Source organism: Siniperca chuatsi, linkage group LG3 (assembly GCF_020085105.1).
Source record: "Siniperca chuatsi isolate FFG_IHB_CAS linkage group LG3, ASM2008510v1, whole genome shotgun sequence".
Lineage (NCBI taxonomy): Eukaryota > Metazoa > Chordata > Actinopteri > Centrarchiformes > Sinipercidae > Siniperca > Siniperca chuatsi.
This window is the reverse complement of record NC_058044.1, coordinates 25,632,751-25,658,760: the sequence shown is the minus strand read 5'-3', so window position 1 is coordinate 25,658,760 and position 26,010 is coordinate 25,632,751. Positions and strand designations below refer to the sequence as shown.

Below are 26,010 nucleotides of genomic sequence, written 5' to 3'. Positions count from 1 at the left end.
GCTTTCACTTTTTATCATGTATTTTGGTTTTTCTACCATAAATGGCTGCATGTATGCGAAATGGGTAATTTATGCCCAAAGGTTTTCTCTGTCACTGTCCCGCTGATCAAAACCCATCCATCGTGAATGCAATGGGGTTTATCTTACATACATGATGCACTGCAGCCTGCAGTTCACTGAAAGCCAACACCTGTGGCGAATCCAGCCTTTATTTAATGGATGAATCACATCGACACTAAAGACGCACATGCTTTGTCCCAGTAGAAGATGTGATACAGAGCTGCGTGTGAAACCTGCCCTGCTTGTAGACCAACATCTGAACTATCTCTGCTATGTTCAGCATTTCAGAAATGGTTCCTGCCTCTTTGCTCAAATTCTTTGCTGGTGATGGAGCCAGCTCTTGGATGTTAGGTGGATTGCCTTGTTCTATAACTGAGTTATTAGCAGAACAATAATTCTTCATTCCAAAATGCCACCTCAATGATGTTCTCCGTCTTTAGTTGTCTAGCTGAAATCTCACACATGGTTACCACGGCAACTGCGATTGAATGTCTTACAGATGGTAACCAGACAGACAACTTTTGGCTGTGGCTCTTTGACGGATCCATTGAATCACAAGAGTTAGGTGTTCCTTTGTGTGTGTGTGTGTGTGTGTGTGTGTGTGTGTGCAGAATCTTGCAGGGAAGGTTAAAGTAAGAGCAGCTGTATATTGTAACCTCATCTGCAGCAGTATTCATGTCGCATTAATTTCCTAAATTTAGTTAAGTTTTGCTTTACTGTTGGTTCCTTACTGTTAGAGTCTGATGTGTCCATTGCTGTCTAAAATCTACAGAGTGTTGCTCTTTATTATACCACTTTTTTAGTCTCAGTAAATTGCACAAGTGAATGGTAACCCCTATGATTTTACCAGTATGATGTTTTGAAGGTCATTACGGAGGCAGATTTGTGATCTTGGGCTATATAAATAAAGTTGACTTGGACTGCAGTTGTCAGTTAGCCCACATTCAAGATATTTAAATTTGACAGCTTTTTTGATCCCAAAGATTCAAGATTCAGAACTTTATTGTCCATTAATGCAGGCAATAATGTTTAAATGTGTGTTTCGCTGGTGCATGACACACGTAGCGATACAGTAGTACATATAGGAGCATCAAATGCACATAAAACGACAACACAATATATGTGGTAAAATGTCATACAGTAAAATGCCGTGTACTAACAGAAGCAGGAGTTAAAAGTTAAGTTAAAAAGTTGTAAAAATGAAATGCTATATGCTGGCTCAGCTCAGTAATTCCATGTTCCTCCTTAGCTGCTGCACAATTATTCAATCAGTGTTTAGACTTTAGGTTTGCTATTATGTAGAAATACATAAAAGCCAGTATTTAGATCAGTGATTCCCAACCAATTTGGCTCATGACCCCTTCTAATGAAGTAATGTCTATTTGTGTCAAGTATTTCACATGAAGAAAAGCAAAGATTAGAGAAATAACTGTTCTTTTGGGGCCCCTGGGTGGGCGCAAGCCCTAGGTTTGGAATTACTGATTTAGACCATCATCAGACACTAAAACGCTCCACCAAGGTGTCTTTGCAGATACTGTAACACCTCTTGAAGAGCTGATGAAATTTTAGGCTCTGCCATCAATACTTGGTAAAGTTAATAATTCTGGGGTCTATATAAAGGGCCCAATCAAAATTACATTATTACAATATTTTATTAAAGATGGGGGCCAGTTCTTGGACATGCCCCTTACCTTTGGCCTTATAAAGAAGAATTTATTTACAGCAAGCCTCCATAAAAAAGTAAGATAGAAGACAAAAGATAGAAACAAAAATAAAGTTGGAAAGAATTAAATTTGATTGGATATGATGTCATAAACAACATACACGTGACACATCAAATATTCACAAAAGGAAAAAGAAAGGAAAAGGAAAAATTCAATCCAAGATAGGACAAGAGACAAAACATATAAAATAAAATAAAACAAACTATGAATGATTGAATGATGATGGAAAGAACCTCCATCATGTTGGACATTGATTGGCTAATATGCTGGTCAAATATATCGGCAATCAATCAATATATGCGTGTTTATCTGTAGTAAGTGATAAGAATTCATTTTATTGGTGTTTTTATTTTTCAGCTGACCGACCAATCATTGAGAGGAGGCGGGCCTGCGCGCCCTGCTGCAGATTTTGAATCGCTGCCAGCAGCGTGAGCGAGTTTCCTCAACATCTCCTGGCACCAGGCTTCCAATCCAACATATATCAGCAGTCTGAATATGATTTAAATCGTGTCACGTTTTTGTAGGTTCACCGTGTCTCAACAGTGTACTGTAACCCACCCGCAGGTAAGACACATTTCAGCCCTTGACAGTTTATCAGAAAACTCTGTAATATTATCAGCCAATCGAGTTCAAATTAGCTAAATTTGTACACTGAAAAATGAATGTGGATGATTCTGCATTTTTGGACACTTTCTGATTCAGCAGAATCAAACCATCTATATGTATGCTTCAGTGTTTGTATCACTCTGTGGTCAAGGTGAAAATGGGGGCAGAGAGGCTGTGCTTTATTCTAATGAGGAGGCTAGTGAACTGGAATGATGGGATGGGAAATGCACTCAAAATGGGACATGATTATATATTTCAGTGTAGAGCCAAACAGGGGGGAGGCCATTCCAACACACACACACACTCACGCATAAACATGCGCGCAGAGCATCATCCACCCACAAACACAAAGAACAATCAGTCCTCTGATAAATGCCAGAGTCTCTTCCATCCAAGTTTCACTTTGTCTCTACATGAATATTCTGGTCGGACAAACGCAGCTCTGACCATGGTTTTCATCAGGATTCAGAAGATGCAGATTCAAGAGAAGCAAGATTACAGTTAAGTCATTATTTTAAGTAATTTATTATTTCTTTTTTAGGTTAATGAGTTTTTGATTGTACTCAGAGTGTCTTTTGAATGCTAAGATATCAAGATTGTTCTTGGGGATGCTGTAGAAGAAACATTGCTCTCAACAGCTATGGTTGTTTAAGAGTTGTGTATGTAATTGAATATGTGAACCTTTTTAAAGAAATATGTCATGATTATATTTAGCATTGAGCAGAAATGTATACATACTGTATCTCATTGCAGTCTTCATATTTTCATTGATTGTTTTCATGATGTGGCCATTTTGACTGTATTAACAATCAAACAAATAAACTTAACATAATGGACACTATAAAGATTTCATACACTTTGCCAGTATTGTCATTTCAGTAAAAACAATACTAGCAGTGTGACATCTATATGCTTTATTTTTTGGTAATACAGATTGTTGCCAGCTGTAAAGTTGCATCGATTCAAGAGAAGATTCCTCAATCAGTTCGGACAAAATGACTTGTTATATGTCAGTTTAGGGTTTAGGGTTTACGTTCCCTGTTTTGTTATGAAGGGAATTCATTGAATTAAGGTAATTGTTATTGTGCTGTGCTGCTCCTGATGAATTGAGTTAGGCTGAAACGTTAACCCTATTTCTAGCCCAGCATGGTAAATCTAACCTGCTATGGCTTACAACTGACCTGGACACACCGCCTTTGATGGTTGGAAAAAAACCTAAAATTAGGATACAGGATAAAGGATACAGCAAGGGACTATGCCTAATGTTTTCACACTCTCCTCCCTGACACAGATGAGGCAGCAGGTGTGGGAGAGATCTGACGAGGTGTGTGGGCCCGTAGCGTGACAGGGAGCGGGACATGAGGACCATTCTTCCTGTGTGTGGAGGCGGCGATGGAGGGGAGTCCCGCGGCCTCCGCAGCAGGGTGGGCAGGATGAAGAAGCTTCTTTGGCTCAGGCCGAGTCACTGCGTGGACGTCCACATGGACACGGAGCCCGGTGTGTGGCTCACGAGCTTCCAGTTGTTGGACACTGATGGACAATATGAGGTGAGTTGGAACAAAACTACGCAAAGGTTTCTATACCTGAAATCTATTTTCTTGTATTTTACAAATTATCTCGATATTTTAACTGAGTTCAGGGGTCGTGGAATATTTTCTTAAATCAAGGTCAGTTGTCAAAATGTCATGCATGGAAATAATGCAAAGAAGTCAAAGCATCAATACACTTATCTCCACTGTAAACACCCAGTTTATTGTCCAAGCTTTTGGTCCAACAGAGCATGATAATGCCAAACACACACAATAAATGTAGGAGGGTTCATCAATGAAATATTAACATTCTGGGGGTATTCCACCTAGAGCTAGGAGATGTTAGTATAATATCCACATTGTGATATGACCTTAAACGTTGCCTGGGAATTTGGTTATTATAATGTTAGGGTTTATGGCTTAAATGTTGTCCTTATTTGGCTGAATGAGAGATAATAGTCCATCACATTTCCCACAGCCCAACGCATCATCTTCAAGTTCCTTGTTTTGTCTGACCAACAGTCCGAAGACATTCAATTTACATAGAAACCAGAAAATGTTCACATTTGAGAAGCAGGAATCAGTGATTTTTAATTAATCACCTATTGTTTCAGCTCTACAGCAAATATTTGCCAATTTTGCTTGATAATCGACTTTAACGGTTAATCGATTTATCAAAATAGTGTTTGATTAATTTCCTGGTCAGCTGAGTAATCAAATTATTGACAAATCTCTCCAACCCTAACATGAGTAATGTGTGTAATGAGGCTGGGTGTGTGTATGTTGGCATCCTTGAAGTATGCTACCGCTCGATCTCCCATGAACCTTTTAGTGTAGTAGTGGTGTGGTTTTAAACGGTTGACATCTCAGATTTAAGTGTTGTAGATTTAAGTAACTCTTCCCTAGACTGGATTTATTATTGTATTTAGTGTCCTCTGATATGTAAGTCATTACTTTGTGAATTATTAGGGTTATTGGCACTACTGGTGTAATCATACACACACATCTGTGACGGAACAGCTGTCATATATTTAGTCATTGTTTTTACGTCAGGTTTCTCCCTGGGAACTTCATCTGTTGTTCCCATTCAACTCAACATTCTTGCACTCAGGACGTCACCAACACCAGCAGATATTTAGTGACGCTAAGAAGGAACTACAGCGGGCTTTTCAGGAAGTATATCATATTCCTGTGGGTGCGCTGTGTATTCAAAGCTAAAATAAGCCTTTTAATCATGTGAGGTTTTGAGGAAACAACCTCAACCAGCATGTTTTGGCTTCAATTTACACGCATGCTTCCACTTGTTGCTTGCCTGCCGCCTCATCACCCATTCCTGCGTCTAATGAGTACTAATTGAGGTCTCTCCTGGCGCTGTTTCTCTGCTCTTTTGTTCAGCCTCTGTAGAAAGAGGGTGGGTGGCATGGGCAAATATGGAAGCGCGATGGTAGATTTTCACTTCACAGGGAGACAGAAACTCATTAGAAAAACAAAAAGCTCATTATTTTCTTTGAGCTGAAAGAGCAGCTGACAGCCTGATTAAAGACGTCCCATCTGCTCAGCTTCTCAGTGTTACCATAATATGTTGCTGCTAGTCAATTTGTCTCGTAATAAAATGCAGTGTTTTCATTAGTACTGACGGCTCTTAATTTGTACATTTTTAATGCTTATTTCCTTCACAAAGTTAAAGGTATGTTTTAGGAACAGAACAGACCTGTTTCATGTGGTATTTCCCCACCACGCCCCTGACACCATGGGCAGGAATATAAGCTACAGGCTTATATATCGAGAAAAACCGTCCCGACTGGATTCTTTAGAGGCAGTGGCACTGAAATACACTAATCTTAACATGTTGATGTTGGCCTGAAATCAGCCTCTCACTTTTGGCAGACAGAACAATTCGTTTTGCATCTTGCATTTAATCTCTTCCTGTAAAATAACACTTTTTAAAAATCTATACACATAATTCCCCATCACACATGGAAATGAATGCACCATAAAAATGCGGTAAGCCCTCATACTGTAATGCATTATGCGTCTCATACCATATATAACATGTCAAGCATCACAACAGCTCATAATCTCTTTCCCCATTTTGCACGAGAGGTTTTAAAGGTTCTTGCAAACATCATGGTGGTTATAATAAGTGGTTGTGTGGCTTTTTATTGTCTGCTTCAACAAAGGTGAGGCTGTATTCATATCCACCAAACATACTGTTGACATGCAAAACCTACAATAAACTATAGTTCAAACCACCAACAGAAGTAGTTAGACCTAGCACCATGTGGACTGGCTCCAAAATCAATTTGATTTATGCATCAGTTGCTAAGCGCTACCCTGAATGGGGTTAATTCTTCAGGATTTCACTGTTAATGTTTTTACTTTTATTTAAATAATACAGTATTTCCAATGAATGACCTCTAGTGATGGAGAATTTTTACAGTGTGAAATAGTTACTGTACATTTTAAAGGGTTTGAATACTTTTCCACCACTAGGCACATAGGTTGACCCCCATGTGTATACTACTACCACTACCTATACTGTAAATAGTAGTACTAGGCAGCTGGTACTACTGCTGCCACCATTTAAATAGTACTTGTAAAAAAAAACAAAAAACAATAAAATGAAGATTATGTAGAGATACACTGTATAATATTCCAGTCAATAACCATAAAATATTTTTCATAGGTACAAAATTCACACATTCAATTACATATAATTCACAAATCACCTATATCTATTCAGTAGCAATGTTTCTTTTACAGCATCCCCAAGAAATATCTGTATAACTCAGCATTCAAAAAACACTGAATTCAACCCAACACCCATAAAGCAAAGAAAATATAAAGTTACCTAACTGTAACAGAAATAAAAGAGACAAGCTTTCAGGTAGCCCTCTAACTTTTTTATTTTATTTTATTTTTAGATAGCCCACTACTTGTATTATGTATACAATATCATCAGTATCAATGGCGTTTTTTTCAGTCACAGCCTCTGCATAATAATGTCTGATGCCTTTCATCCCCGTATCCTCATTGGTCGACAGCATTAGCCCCGCCCACAGCTGTCTCGTTAGCCCCGCCCAGTGAGAAATCGCTCATTCCTGCCGCTCCTCCTCCTCCCACCCTCAGTCTCATCCATCCACTGTCACGCTGTCGCTGTCTAACCCCGTCAGGACGCAATTCAACTTTTTACTCTCGTATCGTACTGTAATGCTCAAAAATGATAGTGTCAGATGTAATTCAGACTGAAGTGAACTGCCGGAGGACGGAGCTAAATCCCTAGTTTCTGCCTGCGCTGTCGTCCCATCAGCTGTAGCAAAAGGAGTTTCCAGACAGAAGATTTTGGGATTTCCTCTCTCCAAGAGCAAGACCAACATGGGGAAATGGCACTTATCGATGGTATGTTAAATTAAATGTTTTCTGCCTTGTTTGTGAAGGCTAATAACGAGTTGGAATAAGTTGGTTGTCTGTACAATGTCATTTTGTCAAAACTTTTGATTTACTTTGCTAGTCTACGTGTACTCAGCTACATGTGAACCTATTCTCTCGTTGTCTCTGGTCACCAGGACCAACCTATTGACATAATGGTTTCATTCAGTGCAGTGTCTCATTGTGTCTGGCAGCTAGCACACTGGTGTTTGTCTGAGTTTCTGTCATGTGATATCAGGTGTTTTCAAACATGGTCTGCTTGTTACATATGTGCCAATGATTTCATATGCATGTGTAAACTGGCACAATGTTTTCTACCAGTCCAGTCATGGAGCCTCATTCCAGAGCAATGACTAGTTGTTGAAGATGGGGTTATGGTCAGCATCTTGCTTCATTTTGTCAACAACTCCTATATTTCTCCTGTCTGCATGCTTGTGTACTTTCTTTGAAGCTGTACATACATTATTATAGAGTCCAGCCAATTATATTTGTATACTCTGTCATTGAAAGACAGAGAATGGGACAATTTAGGCTGGCTTATCAACAGTGATTGCTCAATGCAAAAAAGTTTGTTCCTTTTTTTTTTTTTTAATATAATTTTAAGTTTGTGCCTAAAGCATTTCAAGTCGTGGTTGTACTACTAATGCAATTATTCTAAAACACTTGCAACAGCAAATTGTGAGGGGCTACTGTTACTGTATCTAATTCGGGTGTGACAAATAATCAGTGATCTGGTTTCTCGCGACGTAATGTCGATACTGTTCTAGTAAGACTTTTTCTGCAGTTTTATTCAATCGTAATGCAATGCATTCTTAGTGATGCAGTAAATAAACACACCACAGGTGTGATTCCTGCTTTCTGAAAAAATTGCTTTGTCTTTTTGACACATAGTTTCCTATTCAGTTAGAGAATCGTAGAGGATTTTCATACTGTGACATGTTACCTTCTTCCACTAAGTTGCCGTGTGGTGTGACAGTAAAAATCAGTCTTGTGGTCCTGGGCCATAATTTAATATTATTGTTTATCATCACTCCAAATGTGATAAAATTCTCAAATGGAAGTATTTTGTTTTCTCAGTCCTCATGTGTAAAATAACTTAAAATGTATCAATATCTGTCACAAGGTATTCAATACTATTAAAATATTCAGGTCATTTTTTTGAAAATTGTACGATTTTTGTTTAGTAAAATACAGCATAAAACAATATGACTGAAGGAGATGTACTTTATCAAATAAAACACTTGTTCCCTTCAAAACCTGTCTAGGTCAAAGAAAGACCTGCTGATCTCCTCTGACCACTTTTTATTGTTTCTATACAGTCTTGTAACATGTAGTGTGAGGGGAAACGTATAGCTGTTGCGGTTCTGAACATTATATTGAGTTAAAATTAAGAGCAAACTGGGTCACGGTTCAATACATTGTCCCTGTGTTTGTGGACATGAACAAATATGCCAGTGAATGCTTCTTTGCCTGCTCATCGGTCCAGTCACCAGGTGTCTGTCTGCGTCAGAGTTCAAGGCTGGGTCACAAGCAGAATCTCAAGAATGAAATGAAGTGACGCTGAGATTTAACCCTTTTTTATTGAAATGACTCAATCTGAAGGCTTATTGTGTTTTAAATTTGTAAGATTGTCACAGTAATTTAGTTAAGCAGCCCGGGTCAAAAGAGCTCTGTGACTGTTAGAGATTAAGAAAAACTTTCAAATTCAAAAAAGTTTCTTGTTTTTATACGATTCTCTCAAAGTTAAGTAAATGAGTGTATGTGTTTCTGTTTTTGGGTACACTAAAGTCTGTATTATCTACCATATTGTGAAGAAAGGAGCAGAATAGAAGGCTGCGTCGTGTGTTTGGGTTATTATTTGCCAGATCTTGATGACCTTGCATTCTCCTCTGCAGGACCCGGTGCAGGAGTGGGGGGAGGAGGAGGAGGACGGGGCCGTGTTTGGCATCACGCTGCGCAGGGAGCCCGTCCTGCCGGGCGCAGACACGGCAGAGCTCCCTACGGCCTTCAGCTTCGTCCAGTACCACACAGTGAAGGTGCGCAGGCTGAAGGCCGCCACCCTGGAGCGTCTGGTCACCCACCTGCTGGACCCTGAGCACCAGGAGCCCAACTTCATCCGCGTCTTCCTCTCCACCTACAGGGCCTTCACCTCCACCAGCACCCTCATCAAGCTGCTGTTTCAGAGGTGAGAAGCTGTCCACACCGAGGCCCTACAGATTTTTGTTGAATACAATAAAAGTCTGCATATGACATATGTTAACAAAAAACATGAGGGCTCAGTCAGCTGGTCTGCAAGCCCACATATTGTTGCTGTTCCACTCAGAGGGATGCACTCAGTTTAGCACCAAAGATTTATCCTGATGGAGACCCTGTTTTTAAAAAAAAAATGTTTGATGTTTTTGGAAATACACTTATTGACTTTATTGCCAAGAGTGAGATGAGAACATCAATAACACTCTCTAATCTGTCCTTTCAATATGAACCTTGAATCAGCAGCCGTTAGTTTAGCTTAGCATAAAGACTGGAAACATGGGAAAACAGCTAGCTTGGCTCTGTGTAAAGGTAACAAAATTCGCCTACCAGCACCTTACATGTTATATCTTGTTTGTTCAATTCATATTAAAAAATGAAGTGTAAAAAGTACAAGTTACATGGGGTTATATGCTGGACTACTGTATAACAAGCAAGATATAAGGTCTTAATTAGTGAGTTTTAGTGTTGGTCATAGGTGGATTTTGTCACCTTCAGACTGAGCCAGGCTAGCAGTTCCCCCCTGTTTCCAGTCTTTGTGCTAAGCTAAGCTAACCAGCTGCTGGCTGTAGCTTCATATTTAATGGAGAGACATGGGAATGGTATCAATCTTCTCAGCTAACTCTCAGCAAGAAAGCCCCTAAATGTCAAACTACTTAACTTTAACTTTTAGACATAGTTGACTTTGAAACTGCCTATATTTTGTGCTTGAGAAAATATATTCCAAAGGCTAAATCACATTGATTTATGATGTAATAATAAAAAGGATAAATGAAAGGATTTGAAAAAAAAAACAAAGCTGACTGTGGTCGCATGCCAGCTATATAATTATTTTTGTTTAGCTGAGTTAAACTTACTTACCCTGCAAATTTCACCTTTTGAAAAGTTAAGTTACTTAGAAGTTCTTGGTCTCAAAACACCTCTCCTTATTAGATACAGGCTTTAATATTTTCTTCTTACTTTATTGACATGGATTTGTTATTCCAGTGTGTCCTACTTTTAAAAAGATTGTCGCTGTATTCAAATGTAAGTGCAGCATATGCGTAACCAGATTTTTCATCATGCCAAATGCACAAATCAATTTTCAAAGAAGACAGCTATTTAACACCCTCTTTACGTCGCCTCAGTTATTCACAAAGCAAATCTCTATTGATGCTGGGCAAGTTTCTATGACCGGTATTATCCTCATTAACTAAACAAAGCAGTCGGGAGCTTTGTTCCATTCCACAGTGGTCATGACTACACCCTCCACACCCAGCAAACGTGCTTCTTCACCTACTCTAACTGAAGCTCAGTGAATTCACAGAGACACAGAAAGTCACAGAAAGTGGCTTATAGGCATAAGTAGAGATTTCAGATCCAGTCCATAGAACTTGCCTGGTCTTTTGTCTCTCTCAGGTCCTTACAGCTCACCTTTTCTGAATGTACTTCAAATGGTTACCTGTGTAAAACTGTGGCCATTATTGCTGTTTACTTGATATATTATTGTCGCCCTCATCTGTGGTGCGTGTGGCAACAGGTTTCGTGCGAGCTTTATGTGAGGTCAGCCTCAGGACAACCTGGGAAGTGTGTTTTCCCTCCTTTGCCTTGCAGGATTTTGTACAGGATGTAACATTTTGTTGCTCTCATTAACTTGTAAACCCCCTGAACTGTAAACTTGATAGGTGCTTTATAAATTACAATTTATTGATCTTATTTTTTGATCAAACACAACTTTCACAATCTTTGATTCGCTCCCTAAATGTGACCTATTACTATACTCCTAATTTTATATTTCTGACTCTGACTTTTGTGTCACATTTTGATCTAGGACATAGTCATAAGACTTTGGCCATGTTCCTACAATGCGACAGCATGGCAATATGCTTCAGTTATACTGCTGCATATATATTTTTGATGCCATTATTGATCTCCAAGGGACACATTGGTCTGTTTACACTCGTCACTCTGTAACAAGGCCACAGTGTCTCTGCAGGGATTCAGAGTGTTGCAGGACATTTCCACAGGATAGAGGATCAATCATGGGACCTCTGTTGTTTACAGGATGATTTCTGTCACCACTAGGTCCCCATGTTGCCCTTGCATGTGGTGATTATAATGGAAATTTAGTTAATGATAATAAAAATAATCATGGATTACATTTATATAGCGTTATGTAGTGTGTGAGTGTGTATGTATGTATGTGTGTATTAAATCAGCTTTAATAATTGTGTTTACCTTTTTCACAGAGACGACTCAACCACCAACCTGGATAACACCGTCTGCCCACGCAGGTGAGTGTGGTCACTCCTCCATTAACAAAGATTAGTTTGGATTTGCCATCAGTCCAAATTGTGTTTTGATAATTGGGTTTCATGGAGTAAAATTAAAGCTTAACATCATAAGACTTTGTTCCACAAATTTACTTTTTTTCCCCCATTATTTGTATGTTACAAATGATGCCAATGTTGTTCAGGCCTCCCTCAATGAAGGATTAACCTGGACAAGTTAAGGACTAACACTATAATTAACACTTATTAATTTCCCTGATCATCCCCTCAGTACCTTACCCCCGGTGATCCGGCTGTGGCTGGAGGAGTACAGTGAAGACTTCAATGAGCCCCCTCAGTACCAGGCCCTCCGGCTGTTGTGTGTCCACTTGCGGCATCGCCTCTGCTTCAGACGCTTGGCTCAGACTGCCGAGACCCTCCTCAAGAGGCTCCAGGAACCAGGTACATAGGAATGGGAGATGTGATCATGTAGGATTTGTTTATGTCCTGCCACCACGATGCATGAACAGCAGGCCACCTCATTTATGATTTGGTGTGTTTGACAGATTGCAGCCAGTCTGCATCAGAGCACAACAGTGAATCACTGCAGCAGGAGGACAGAGATCAAGAGGATGGCGGAGAGACGTCCACTAAGGAGGAAGACAAATACAACTTTATGGACTTCCCTGTGAGAGAAGTGGCGGAGCAGCTGACCCGATTGGACGCTGTAGGTTTCATTGACAAAAATCTCAAAGCCTCATTACTGTGTCACTGTGGGTCACTCCTTCATATTGTGTCTCGCTGTCATCATGTCTCCCTCAGGAACTGTTTGTCAGAGCGGTGCCCTTCCACTGCCTGGGCTGCGTCTGGTCCCAGCGTGACAAGAAGGAAAACCGAAACCTGGCGCCCACCGTCCGTGCCACCATCTCCCAGTTCAACGCCGTTACCAACCGTGTCATCACCTCCCTCCTCTGCCCGCCCTCTCCAAGTCCTTCCACTTCCTCTCCCATCTCATCACCCAGCTCCTCCTCTAACTTCCTGTACCCCTCCACTGCCCCGAGCTCACCTCGCTGCGCACACACCAGCCCCGCCCACAGAGCACGCATCATCGAGAGGTGGATCGCTATTGCTCAGGTCAGGGTTGAAAATGATTTTAAATGGCGTTCAAAGTTTAGAATCAAGTGACATATATATTATATATAATTTCATTTTTTTTCCAAAAAGCATAATGATTGTTTGTTTGATGTTTCTCTCTGCAGGAGTGCAGACTGCTGAAGAATTTCTCCTCTTTGAGGGCCATTCTTTCAGCCCTGCAGTCTAACGCTGTGTATCGTCTCAAGAAAACCTGGGCTGCTGTCAGCAGGTCAGCAAACAATTACAAGACACTAGAGTTACTTTACTCATAACTTATAATGCCTTAGCAAGATGTTTATTGACTTTACAAAAAGAACACTGTCTTAACATATTGAATTTGTTTGGTTTCAGGGAAAGCATGGCCACCTTTGACAACTTGTGTGAATCTTTCCCTGATGAGAACTGTGTGCTAACCAGCAGAGAGATCCTGGTGGAGGTAACTACATGTGTTTTTGATGTAAACACAAATGTGTTAAGAGAACACGGACTGATGACTCTGCCTAATTAATGAGGGAAACATCTCTGTAGTTGTTGTTATTATTATATAGGTGTGCCAGCTCTTTCCAGAGGCATGGGTGGAGGGGTGTTTTCATGATTGAACTGCTATGAATTGCACTGGCCCGTTCACTCCAGTACAAAATTAATCACTGAACAAACTATTGGATGCACTGCAGTAAGAAAATAACAGGTTACTTCCTGATGTGCAGCGCAGCAGCAGCTTTGTTTGACTTCTTGATGCTTGTGTAGCTTCTACCATACGGCCTATTTTTCCTTTTTAAAGGGTTCTTGGGGCTATACATGGTTGAAACAGTACGTACTGTAATTCCCCTTAGCTGAAATAATTAGTTGATTATTCAGTTAGTTTAACAACTGAAAATGAATTGGCAACTATTTTGATAATCAATAATCATTGTAGTTGTTTACCACTCAAAAACTCCAATGCTCCAAAGCTTCTCCAATGTGAGGATTTGCTGCTTTTCTCTGTTTTATATCATTGTAAAATGACTTTGGGTTTTGGAGTGTTGGTAAGACAATACAAGATATTTGAAGGCATTTTATAGCGTTTACAATTCATCGATGATCTAGAGATTAAGCAATAATGAAAATAATCGCTAGGTGCAGCCTGAGTGTATTATGAAAAGTGCTCTACTCACATGTCAACCTGTTAGTATGATTCTCAGAAAGGTTCTGTTCTTAAAAATCCCATAAAATAAATCTACTTACTTAATGTATTGTGTGCAAATAGCCTCTAATAGTTGGTTAATTATTTGTCCTATAAGACTGAATGAATGCTCAGTCTCCAGTTCACCTGCCCCTCTGTGTCCTTTGTTCCCTGTGAAAAACAATTGATATGAATGTGTATTTAGTGATACTGCTGTTATGAACAGCCCAGTTACTATACAATAATGAAACGGCCATTGTTAGTTGCCAACACAAATAAGAGTGGCTAGATGGGCACCAGTGCTAATCAGCAGTCACTAATTTTATTTAGTACGTACTGTATAATACTCTCCTTGTAAACACACACACATTGCACACCTGAGGGCATAAACAGCATAATAGGCTGTAACTACGTGGCTGTGATTGTCTTTGAACACGCAGTCGTCACACAGCAGCAGGTGCTCAATCCTGAAAAAGAATTCTCACATTGACACCCTGAATTTGAGCTATTTTGTCTTACCAAAGTTGACTCGACTTGTCTAATTTCTGCAGGATGGGAGTCACCCAGATGGCAGTGCCACCCCGGGCTCCAAATCACCCCGGCTCTGCTCAGCGTCCAGACAGATGGTAAGAAAATCAGTTATCATTCTGTTTGGAAATAACCTTGTGGTTCCTCATTTTCAGGTTTGACCACCAAAATAAAGTGAATATGTCAGCTATGCCAGCCAGTAAAAAATGAAAGGCACAGGTCTCTTTTTCTCTGCCTGGATCATCAGTTCTACTTCCCTAAAAGTCACATGTTTTCAAGCTGATTATAATTTGCTAAAAGAGAAAACAGAGATCCAGTTCCCACTTCTTTTTTTGAGCTGTTGACTCGATGGAAACAATTTACACACTTAAAACTCACAACTTGTTTTCCACCTCAAGTAGGAAGGGATATAAAAGCTGACGTGTGTGCAGTGTTTCCCACAGTTTGGCAGTTTACATAGTCTGGGTGGGGCTGTGTATAAAATGTTTTATACCCCCATATTCACTGTTTAAATAGTGATGGCCTTGTTTTTTCAGTTGTCTGTGTATATTTGTACTTCAGTTACAGTATATTCTTTTATTTTCATTGACATTACATTTAGTGAGCTCAATATTCTGTCCTCATTTGTTCAAGTTTCTTACTGCAAGCTAATGAGGCTAAATTAGCATTAGCTAATTTTCTATTAGAGCAACATTTAGGACTTCACCACTCTAACAGCTTCTTGCAAATATATCAAATTTGATATTTGCAAGAAATTAGTAAGAAGTCGAATCTCTGTTTTTGTCAATTTGCACCACAAAGCGCCACAGGAAGTCATTCCTGCCTGTGACCATCAAACTCTTTAACTCCTCCCTCTAAGTGTAGTCTGTATGACCCTAAGTCATTAAACTGGACATTGATCATTACATAATTGTGCAATATATTGCTATTTATTCATACTTCTATTACTGCTGTGCAATATCCTCCGTCTCATTATAAATAAGCTACACTTAACTTGGCAGTTCATGCACTATTACTATTATTATCATCAACAGGTAAACCCACTTTGTACTTCACACTTATTTTATTTTATACTTATACCCACTTGGTACTTTAATTTATTTTCTGACCTGTATTATAGTGTATTATATTTTTTTCCTTAGTACTTCTATTCCTGTGTGCGCTGACGTGACAGTGAACTGCTGTAGCAAAAGAGTTTTCCCCTCGGGGATCAATAAAGTATTTCTGATTCTGATTGTGCAGCCAAAATGTAAAAATGTTGCTTGATTTGTGTCCTTAGAACTTCAGCAGTGGTGTGGTGCCATACCTCGGCACTTACCTGACTGTCCTCACCATGCTGGATACAGCACTGACTGACACTGTGGAGGTGAGTACACATCACACCCACAAACCTACCTGTTGTTTTAGTTTGTTCTTTTTTATGGTTCTTTAGTAGATTTATGATGCCACATTTGTAACACTGGTTGCTTTGGGGTTTTTTTTTTTCCTTTTTCACAGGGCGGACTCATCAACTTTGAGAAGCGCAGACGGGTATGTGTCGACTCCTAGTGGTGTCTTACATGAGTGACTGTGATCATTCTCAATTTTAATAGCCAGTGCTGACTTCTAAGATATTCTTATGTTCTTCCTTATTCTTTTCTGTTCTGTGAATTAACCTGTGCTCTGTTGTATTTATTTTTCTTGTAGGAGTTTGAGATTCTGTCTCAGATTCGGCAGCTTCAGGCTTCCTGTTCCCACTACAGCCTTCCAGTCAACTCTCATATCACCACCTGGCTGCAGGCACATACGCTGCTCACAGACCAGGAGAGGTGAGACGCACACTGATACCATTGCAATACAATACTAAGACAGTCAGGTGGATTGGAAGACTTTTGCAAAGCCATTTGCATCGTTTCTTAATTTATCTCTTTTTTTTTTTTAACCTTTTTTTTAATCTCCTGAAGCTATGAGCTGTCTCGTGACCTGGAGCCTCCAGTTGACCCCTGTCCCAGCTCTCCCAACTTATGGAGCAGTCGTCTGCTCACTAAGAAACTCGCCTCGTAAGTCTGGAAAACCACCTCTAGCCTGTAACATATAACCACAGGTGCCTCGATATGACATTGACTGCTGTGAAATAAATCCTCAGTCTCCCTTGTATGTCAGACCCAGAAGTTGTTGAATTTGTTATTTGAATAGTAGGGGGGGGAAATTATATTTTTAATCTGCATCTAATGGACAGTCATGAGATACACTGGCCAGATTTTATTTTTAAATTTAAGCAAATGCAGAAGTTTATGAGGAAATAACAAATATCCTTTAAAAGATTCCTGGCTCTGTTCCAAAAAGATACTTGCCTGACTTTTAAAAATAGATTTCAGTTGCTATTTCATGAAAAGGTCCGTATTTGTGTGTGCAGGTTGCGAACAGTTAGTGACAGCTCCCTTAGGAAGACCCACGCTGACCAGATCAGTGTGTCGTCTTCTGGCTCCAGTAGTTCAGACATGGAGGACCTCGCCACCCCTCAGCCCTCCCCCCTCAGACTCAAACTCAAGGTATGAGCGCTGACAGTCTCCTGTGTTTATTGTCTGTATGGAGGTCAGCAGGGACATAGTTTAAAAACCTAAAACAACCAAAGACAATTTCACAGGGTTTTACTACTTAGTTGGTTTCAAAACTGGGGAAATTGGAATGTGATATTCATATTTTCTCCTCCGTCTTTCTTTCTCTTCCCCTCCCGCAGTCTCTCTCAGGCTCTCTCCACAATGTTGCAGAGGATTTTTCCTCCAGCTCCATTTCCCCCTCCTCTCCCAGTCTTTCCAGCTCTTCCTGCAGCTCCTCACATCCCGACCTCAGCTCCTCTTCTCCCGCTCTGAACCCAGAGTCGTCATCGTCCGGCTGCTCTCCTCAGGCCGTGCTGCCCGTCTACAACAAACAGGTTGCTGACACGTGTATCATCAGGGTCAGTGTGGAGTGTGTCAGCAATGGAAATGTCTACAAGAGCATACTGGTAAGGACCATGGTTTTGTAGTCTTATATTTCTGAGGTCAGCCAGCCTGTTTTTGGTTGACTTGGTCAAACACTTTCTAAAAGAGGAAAGAAGAAGAAAAAACAAAAAGTAAGTAGAAGAGTGAGGAGTTGGTATTGCTTAATCATCTGTCTCAACCTCATTACACAGAAAGAAAACCGACATGTTTCATTCAACTATTTTGCGCATGATCAGAAATCTGAAAATTTGCATTTGCAAATCAGCTGCTGTGCCCAAGATTTATAAATGTACTCTTCAAAACAACATTATCAATTTAGGCTGCAACTAACAGTTATTTCCATTTTAAATGTTATTAAAAAATGTTAATTTCACAATGAAGGATTCATGAAGGTGTAACCAGCATATATCTGGAATTTCTACTTGATAAATGATTAAAATAATTAGCCGATTATCAAAAACAATGTTTTTACTTTATTTAAAAATTGCTTAACTGACTTATAATGTCTATTCTCAGTTGTGGCAGATCTCATTGTAGTCACTAGTATTTCTGAAAATAAAATAACTAAAAGCAGGAATACCTACAAAACTGTATTCTAAAAAAAACAGGCTTTCAAATGAAGGTCATTGTCACATTTCTAGGTATTCTGAATGAGAGTTACAGTATTGACTTTGGTTGTATTTTGACATCTGGCTGTCTGTTTCATCTCCAGCTGACCAGTCAGGACCACACACCTCAGGTGATTCAGAGGGCTCTTGAAAAACACCACATGGAGGATGTCAGCTGCCAGGATTTCAGCCTCTGCCAGATGCTCAACAATGGAAAAGGTGAATATCTTCTTATCAGGCCTCCCCTCTAGCAGTCTAATGTTTTCTGAGTGCAGGTTTAACCCGCTCAGAACAGGATTAACCTTTTTTTTTTTGTATACCAAGTTTCTCTTTTTGCCAGTAACTTGTGATCAAATACAAAACACAAGCAAGACCACTAATGACAAGTAGTATTTAAAACTGATTATGTACTGAGTTACAAAGCTGCCAGTCAAGCAGCATCAGACTTTGATTAAAACTTTCTATAACTTTGAGCCTAAAAGGCAGAAGTCATTCCTCAGTTTTCTTCTGCACTAAAAAGAAAAATCAACATTTTTGTGTAAACTGGTTACATGTACACCAATATTTCATTCATTAGCAGAAATGGTTTCAGCCTCTGTAACACATCAACAGTAAATGTCAGGAAATCTATGGTAGAGGTAGCAAAAATCAGTTCCTTCACTGTCGCTGCCTTTTAATAAACTATAATGCAATTCAGCCGCAAGACATTATGATATGAAGGGGTAAAACTCAAGGTTTTTAAGTGGAAAACAACTCTTGCTTTTATTACTTTTTCATTGCCTTCAATGATGCTGTCATTCTTTCAAAGAAGATTTGAAATGCCGACATTTCCAAAAATTACTCTCCATATCGGTAATCACTAACTGTAATAGAAGCAGGTAAAGTAAGCTAATGGAAAATAAATTGCAGCACTTCATCACTTCATTCCTCTTTCTGCCTCAGAGCTCCAGATCCCAGACAAAGCCAACGTATTTTATGCCATGAGCACCTCCGCCAACTATGACTTTGTGCTGCGTCAGCGCTGGAGGAGCCACGGGAGACATCTGGGCTCCTCTTCCAGTCCTGGAGCTCAACCCAAGAGCCGCCACACCAAGTGAAAAGCATCTGTCCTGGCTGAATGTTAGGAGTACATCTAGAAGACAAGAGGAGCTGCTCATCTGCAATGACAGCCCAACAACACATCTGTGGCTGTTTGTATCTGCTCATCACCATGAGGCTGTCACTGTGCAGCAGGTAGGAGCCGCTCTGCCATAGAGACTCCCGAGAAACCAGAGCTTTGACTGACAAATAACCTTGAGGAGCTCTCATCAAGAAGTAGTCTTCACCGGGAGCAACACTGAAATGTGTTATACCAAGAATTATTCTGGACTGTTTAAACAAGAGAAACATGTCCAAGTATTCAGAAGAGAGACACCAAGAAGAAATCAGGATTTTGTATTCTCATATTGTTCTCTATCAACTTAAACATCATCAACATCTTTTGGATAAATGAACCACAATTTTTTTCCAAAGATTTACACACTTGTATTATTGCACATTACATTGTGGATTATTGCACAACATAAACTGCACAGCACTTCAGGTTTCACTGCAGCTACATAGAAACATCAGGAGCAGCTGGTCTGGAGAAATGGTCATTGTCATGATTCTACAGGAGAAAATGTGGCTGCAGAATCAGGCTGGCAGACTCGGCTGCAATTTCTTGTCTCAGACTGGTACAGCAGACGTGGGACTTTTGCTTCAGCCTATGTGGCTGAATGACTAACTGACTTTTTTTAACTACGCAAAGCTAGTGACTAAGTAGGGATGCTCACTGTTAGTTGACGAGTAAGCATTCCCAAACAGATCTGGGTCAAATGTGAACTCTGTCTGATTTCAGTCATGCCGAGCTCATTGAAGAAGAATGAGACTGTTTGGACTCTGACACTGAGATTTTATTTGTCGGGAGAGTCAGTAATAAGTATTCAGTCATCTTCTAGTTGAGGATTTAAATGTTTTAATGTAACTTAATGTAATTTTATCAACTTAAATTATTTAATGCATTTCAGTATTCAGCTTTTCGGGCAAAAGTGGCATGATGAAAATGTGTTTGTTTCTGTTTGTTTTTTTGGGGGTTCATTTTGGATCCTCTCTTCACTCTTTATTGCTACACTGTTTTCAGACATACTTAAATTGCTTTGGTATCTAATAAGCTCAACTTAAGTTTGCATTATTTTCAATGAAGAAAGCTGACTTTTTACAGTCTGCTGTTATTGAATGAAGGACACTTTGTATGTGAGTATAATGTGCACGTTACAAATGTTTATGCTCAGTGGTCTCGCCTGGACTGTGGCATTTATATCAGGGTTGAAAGAGCAGTTGAATAGCTGATATAGAGGTGTCTCTGTTGTGTTTTCCTCACTGATGATGAAGGTTGTGATTCAGGTGAGGCAGTTCAGCACGGTCTGTTATCCAGTGCAATTAAAGCACAACAGGCCTTCTACAGTGAGTGGAATATGTAGCTCACTCCACCTTTGTGATGCTGTGAATGAGATTAATCTAAAGAACGGTTCGTGTATGTGAAAATGAAGTGTCCCAGTATGTGAATTTAATTTAGCATTTGAGCTCATCTCAGTGGTACGAAATCCCCCACAAAACTCTAAAGGCAGCTTTCTGCAGGTATTAAAAGTGAAAACTGGTTTGAAGTTAAAGTTTTCAGTCATTGGATGATGCACACGGAGTGGGTTCACACCCTGTTTATAATGAATTTTTTTTTTAAAAACACTGGTGTAGTTTTGTGCAGGATTTTGCATCTCTGGGTGTAGCTTTAATGCTGCTGTGGTTTGATAAAAGTCAGGTGAGAGGTTGGTAACAAACGTCTGGCAGCTGCAATATACAATTCGAAGGAGCATGACTTCTGCTGTGTCTGTTTTTCTGTCGACTGTATTATTAGAGGCTTTCGTGTTCATTCTCTCCTTCATTATGTGTTTGACATGTGTCAACATGCAAGCCTACATGTCTTTGTTCTATTTTATTTCAACAGATTCTTTATTTTTTAAAGTTTAATCTAAGCACATGTTATTTATAATTAGTATTAAATGTCCACTAATAAAACCAGTTTACTATTAATATTGATTTTATTTATTGTATTGCTTATGACTTAGGAATGTCTTGGGTCCAGAAAAAGGGGAAAGGCTGATATTTGGTTTGTTGATATCAACTTAAGGACCACTGTTAAATTTAGGCTTCAGTTTATAATAATTATTTGTAGAATTGATATGAACTCTGGCTTCGTAGGTCGGCCAGGGACTGACAATTACTGAAACAACAACTGAAACTCTGGATAAACATAATGGTTGTAGCCCACCACTAGGTGGAGCCAAACACAAATACTTTGAATGTTTTGTCTCATCGTGGTTTCATTCAAAGACAAACAACTGTTTTATCCTCCAGTCAAACATCAAGTCTTTTCATGAATGACCTAAATTTTGGCCAGCGTAAAGCGAGGTCATATAAAATCTCTGGGGACACAATGTTGTCACAGCAGTTAAAGAAATTGGAATTGAGATGCGAATAAAACAAAAGTACAAACACGAATCATCATGACTAAAGAGCAGCAGAAATGCAGCTAAAAGCGAGTGAGGAGAGGAGAGTTGGGTCAACAGAGTCGTTCTGTGTGTGTGTGTGTGTGTGTGTGTGTGTGTGTGTGTGTGTGTGAGATAGTGGGAGGTTGTGGCCTGTCTAAACAGCTCTGCTGCATGTTGAAGGAGCTCTAATTTCCATATTTTTAACACATTTCTCTTCTTTCACACTCTTTAAAACCTTAACTGTCAACAAAGGTTAGATTTTTAAGAGCTCAGTGCAAATGGTGTGTGTGTGTGTGTGTGTGAGCTCACAGCTAAAAGTGCAATAAACAGGCTGTGATTTTTTTTTCCCCTGAGGGCAGAGCAAAGCAGTCTCTTTTTCCTCACTTGTGGTTGTGGTTTCTTGCTGCCCCCCTCTGCCCCGGGGCCTCGTGGCTAATTTAGTCTTAATGGCTTCCAGTGTGTACGGGGCCAGACCAGGCCACTTTCCTGACAAGAACTTACAAACTGTTCAATCAGCTGACAGGCTGACTAATATTCAGTCAACTGGTATCATGTGAGATCCGAAGGTCAGAGTTGACTCACAGAAGATTCACTATGAGCTGCTGAACTTAGTTTAACATGATTTCTGTTTCATGGAGCGTTTGTTGTTTTTAATTGCAGAAAGTAGGCCTGCATCAGTAGTTTGGTTTAGTAGCATCTCAGACTGTGATGCAAATAATAGTTTGTTTGGGATAAAACATTTTGAGATGTTCCATATAAACAGAAATGTTTGGTGAGTCGGGCACCAATGACCATGAACCAAAACATCCCTGGTTCACTGTCCATAAAATGCCAAAAAATAGTATTTAAAAATGTTTGGTGAATAATTAAGACCAATCCTTCTGGTTCAGCAGCAACACAGTAAGAACTAAAAAGCACTCAAAGAGCATGTGTACCTGTATCAGGCTGCCTAATCTTCTAAATTTGTTATTTCAACAGCAGAAAATGTATAGAGGTTTTTCATATACAAAACATGGCAATAGATAATCATGCTGATTTTCTATCTTCCTGGGAATATTAGGGCTTTGTAGAAGGCTGAATTGAACCAAATTTAAAGTGAGGCCAGAGAGTATTGAATTAGCATATTGCTGTAGATCTACATATTGGTGAAATGCTAGCAGGATCAGCGTTTGTATGTGTACTTAATAAATCATCATGTTGCACAATATGCTGAGTTATGAGTTATGGTGGTTAATACCAAACAGGCCTCACATATAAGAATTTAGAAACCAATTATAATGCAATGGTATGTAATACCTCCCCAGAAACTTAAGCAGATGCAGACTCCTTAGCAGGAGTGGTAAAAAAAAAAAAAAAAAAAGGGGTGCTGAACTAAAAATTATGCAAAATCTGTGTGTGCTCAAAAGAGTGTGGCCTATTTGCAGACAGGCAAAATCTAGGAAAAAATACTACTCATCACATTGGGCACGAACTTTATGAATTGCCGCGTGATGGCGCTATCCACACCAAAGATGTATTAGTTCTATCTTGGCTCATGGCCTAACTAAATGTTCATGTAATCATCCAATGATTATTTTGTTAATTTAATTTAATCTCTAATATTTTTGCTGCTGATCAGGAGATAACAAATCATGACGAATATGACTCTTGTCCTCTGTGGACTTCTATAGTGCAGCTCTGGTGCACAGATTTTCTTGCATCAGAATAAGCTTAATCAATTTGAAAAAATTCCAGTAAAAAGAAATATTTACACTTTGAGTTGTACCTTCAACAATAAGGGCCAACAATGTGACCAGGGGTTGAATCTGGAATATGATTGGCAACCCTGGTGCCCCCCCAACCAGAGTCAGACTGTGACAGGTAGTTGTCTTGTTAGTAACATGGATGGATTACTGAACGGGCCTACCGGGTACAGGCCCAGGGCCCCTGGATCAGAGCCTCTGTATGAAGTGACTGTTAACATTTCTTGTTGGAAAGTCAATTAAACGATTCGAAAAAGCGTACAACGAAAACAAAGAGACACAAGTCGACTACAAAGAGACACAAACCAACTACAAAGAGAAACAAAACAACAACAAAGAGACACAAGCCAACTACAAAGAGACACAAGCCGACTACAGAGAGAAACAAAACAACTACAAAGAGACACAAGCCGACTACAGAGAGAAACAAAACTACAAAGAGAAACAAAATGACTACAAAGAGACACAAGCTGTCTTCCAAGAGACACAAAACAACCACAAAGAGACACAAAACAACTATAAAAAGATGCAAAATGGCCACAAAGAGACACAAAACAACTACAAAGAGACACAAAACGGCTGTAGGCAATTTGGAGTTACAAATAGCAGCTATTTATTGCTAAAGTTTCATATTAGAATATCTAAAGTTGTTTATTTAGCATTCATTTATTACACTGAATAAACCATGCAACTATTAATAATGTAGTTTATTATTGCCAAGAACCAGGGCTTTAAATTTGAGTCTTAACACATTCTTACACATTTTACAATTGTGACCCCCTTCTTTAAAACTGTGCCCAAGTCTGCCCCCCACCCCCCTTCAAAAGTTTCTAAACCTGCTCGTCAACAGTGTCACACACACAAACACACACACACAAAAAGTGACACACTTTACATACATTTAGTCTAAATCCCTCCATTCAGACAGCTGTGTCTGAAGTCATGTGTCACTAACTCCACCTCGTTGTGTCAGTACTGTACATGAGTTGCATGTCTCCTGTTCACTCAACTGAGAATAATTACCAACGACTAATCACAAATTAGTGTGTGTGTGTGCTCGTGTTTTCTTGCATGTGAGGCAGAGGTCACTGTATGAGCGTGTCTACAGTAAAATGTAGACAGAAGTATGTTTACATATTGCATGTGAGCAAGCAGGTGTCCTCACTGTGTGTATGTATGTGTGTGTGTGTGTCACGCCCAGATATACAGTACAGTAGGTCAGTGGGGGAAGATTTGCTCAGTACAGTTGTACAGTTTCAGGTCTGTGGTGTAACAGTAGACAGATGGGAGAAATGGCTGAGACTAATCTAAAGGGGTTAATCCACTTAATAACCACCACGAAGGACTGCAGGTTACTTCACTCACCGCAGCTCCAACATGTTGTTTGTCTGTCAGACTGCTGAAGCTCCAATAATGGAAAATGCTGAGTGTTCATTATTCCTGATGAAACAGCATCAGCTGTGTGTACTGTATGGACAGGAGAGCATCAACTTGAGTAGATTTGTATGTTGATAGGATTTTAAAAATCTACTCACATGCCCATATGTACATCTCTGTAATAAATTGTCCTCTCCATACGGGCTCTGAAGAGTTCCCTTCCTAAAGTGATTTCAAATTAAGTGATGAGGGACAAAATCCAGTGTCCTCGTTCTATGCAAAAATGCATGAAACTAATATGAGACTTCATCACTCTGCCTTGTGGGTAACTTCCAAATTTACAAGCCTTTTAGTACAAAATCCCCTCTTTGTGTTTTCTGTACAGTTTCCTTGCTGAGCAGAGCAGCGAAGCAGAGGGATAGTAACACAAAAAGGGAATTTATTTCTAAAAGGAGCATAACTTTGGAAGATCCAGCTGATTTGGAAAACCCAGACTGCTGCCTCATATTAGCTTAGCTAGAACGAGGACTGTGGATTTACACTGGAGTTGGCTAGCAAGGGATCTCTACGTAAACGCAGTGTGAACAGGGGGAATGATTAGTGAGCAATAACTCTTTCAATGTACATATGGCATGCGAGATGGACTTATCAGAACCTATCCTTTAAGACACACAATGAATGTTTTGTTCAGCTGCTCACAGCCAAAAAATAATTATTCTGTTGTATTTTTTGTAATTTGACACATTTCAGAACACTTGGACAGAGGTCAGTGTCACATTCAGGTGTTGAGGGAATGTCCCCATACAAATAATGGCGCCTAGCTAGCTAACATGCAGCTAGGTGCAGGCTTGATGAAACTTGATGGCTTAAGTAGAAAATGTCATTGTGTTTCACACTACATCAAAACAAGAAGTTATATCAACATCAAGAGTCCACCGGTGTCTCTCCTGATTGATTGAAGCTGGCAGCTGCAAGTTTTAACTTATGAATTTGAATGGCTTATCAGTAAACCAGCAATAAATGCTTTGTTAATAAAGAACAACTTTTTATTAGAAACACCATATAAACCCGTATTGACTCCCT

General features: G+C 39.6%; 1 protein-coding gene across 5 annotated transcripts; it reads left to right on the top strand.

The window, feature by feature from the left end:
- Positions 1 to 2,135: 2,135 nt before the first annotated feature.
- rgl3a (ral guanine nucleotide dissociation stimulator-like 3a) lies at positions 2,136 to 21,350 on the top strand. Of its 5 annotated transcripts, none has more exons than XM_044189616.1 (19): positions 2,136 to 2,348; positions 2,853 to 2,890; positions 3,682 to 3,937; positions 9,244 to 9,533; positions 11,827 to 11,871; positions 12,140 to 12,309; positions 12,414 to 12,574; positions 12,670 to 12,981; positions 13,107 to 13,210; positions 13,333 to 13,417; positions 14,695 to 14,769; positions 15,951 to 16,037; positions 16,169 to 16,201; positions 16,358 to 16,479; positions 16,615 to 16,710; positions 17,067 to 17,202; positions 17,391 to 17,657; positions 18,347 to 18,461; positions 19,185 to 21,350. In XM_044189616.1, exons 3-19 carry the CDS (start codon positions 3,749 to 3,751, stop codon positions 19,337 to 19,339), a joined length of 2,442 nt encoding a protein of 813 aa, XP_044045551.1. In that variant the 5' UTR covers positions 2,136 to 2,348; positions 2,853 to 2,890; positions 3,682 to 3,748; the 3' UTR covers positions 19,340 to 21,350. The 5 variants fall into 5 exon arrangements, with proteins under 5 accessions (XP_044045551.1, XP_044045552.1, XP_044045553.1 ...); XM_044189617.1 differs by having other exon boundaries at positions 2,831 to 2,891; XM_044189618.1 differs by lacking the exon at positions 2,853 to 2,890.
- Positions 21,351 to 26,010: the final 4,660 nt, after the last annotated feature.

What these genes read in the sequence shown, in the direction of transcription:
- rgl3a (XM_044189618.1), top strand. Translation starts at nt 3,749, where the DNA reads ATGAGGACCATTCTTCCTGTGTGTGGAGGCGGCGATGGAGGGGAGTCC. An exon ending in AGCTGACCCGATTGGACGCT is followed by an intron (nt 12,575 to 12,669) that starts GTAGGTTTCATT and finishes TGTCTCCCTCAG; the next exon opens with GAACTGTTTGTCAGAGCGGT. An exon ending in ACCTGGGCTGCTGTCAGCAG is followed by an intron (nt 13,211 to 13,332) that starts GTCAGCAAACAA and finishes GTTTGGTTTCAG; the next exon opens with GGAAAGCATGGCCACCTTTG.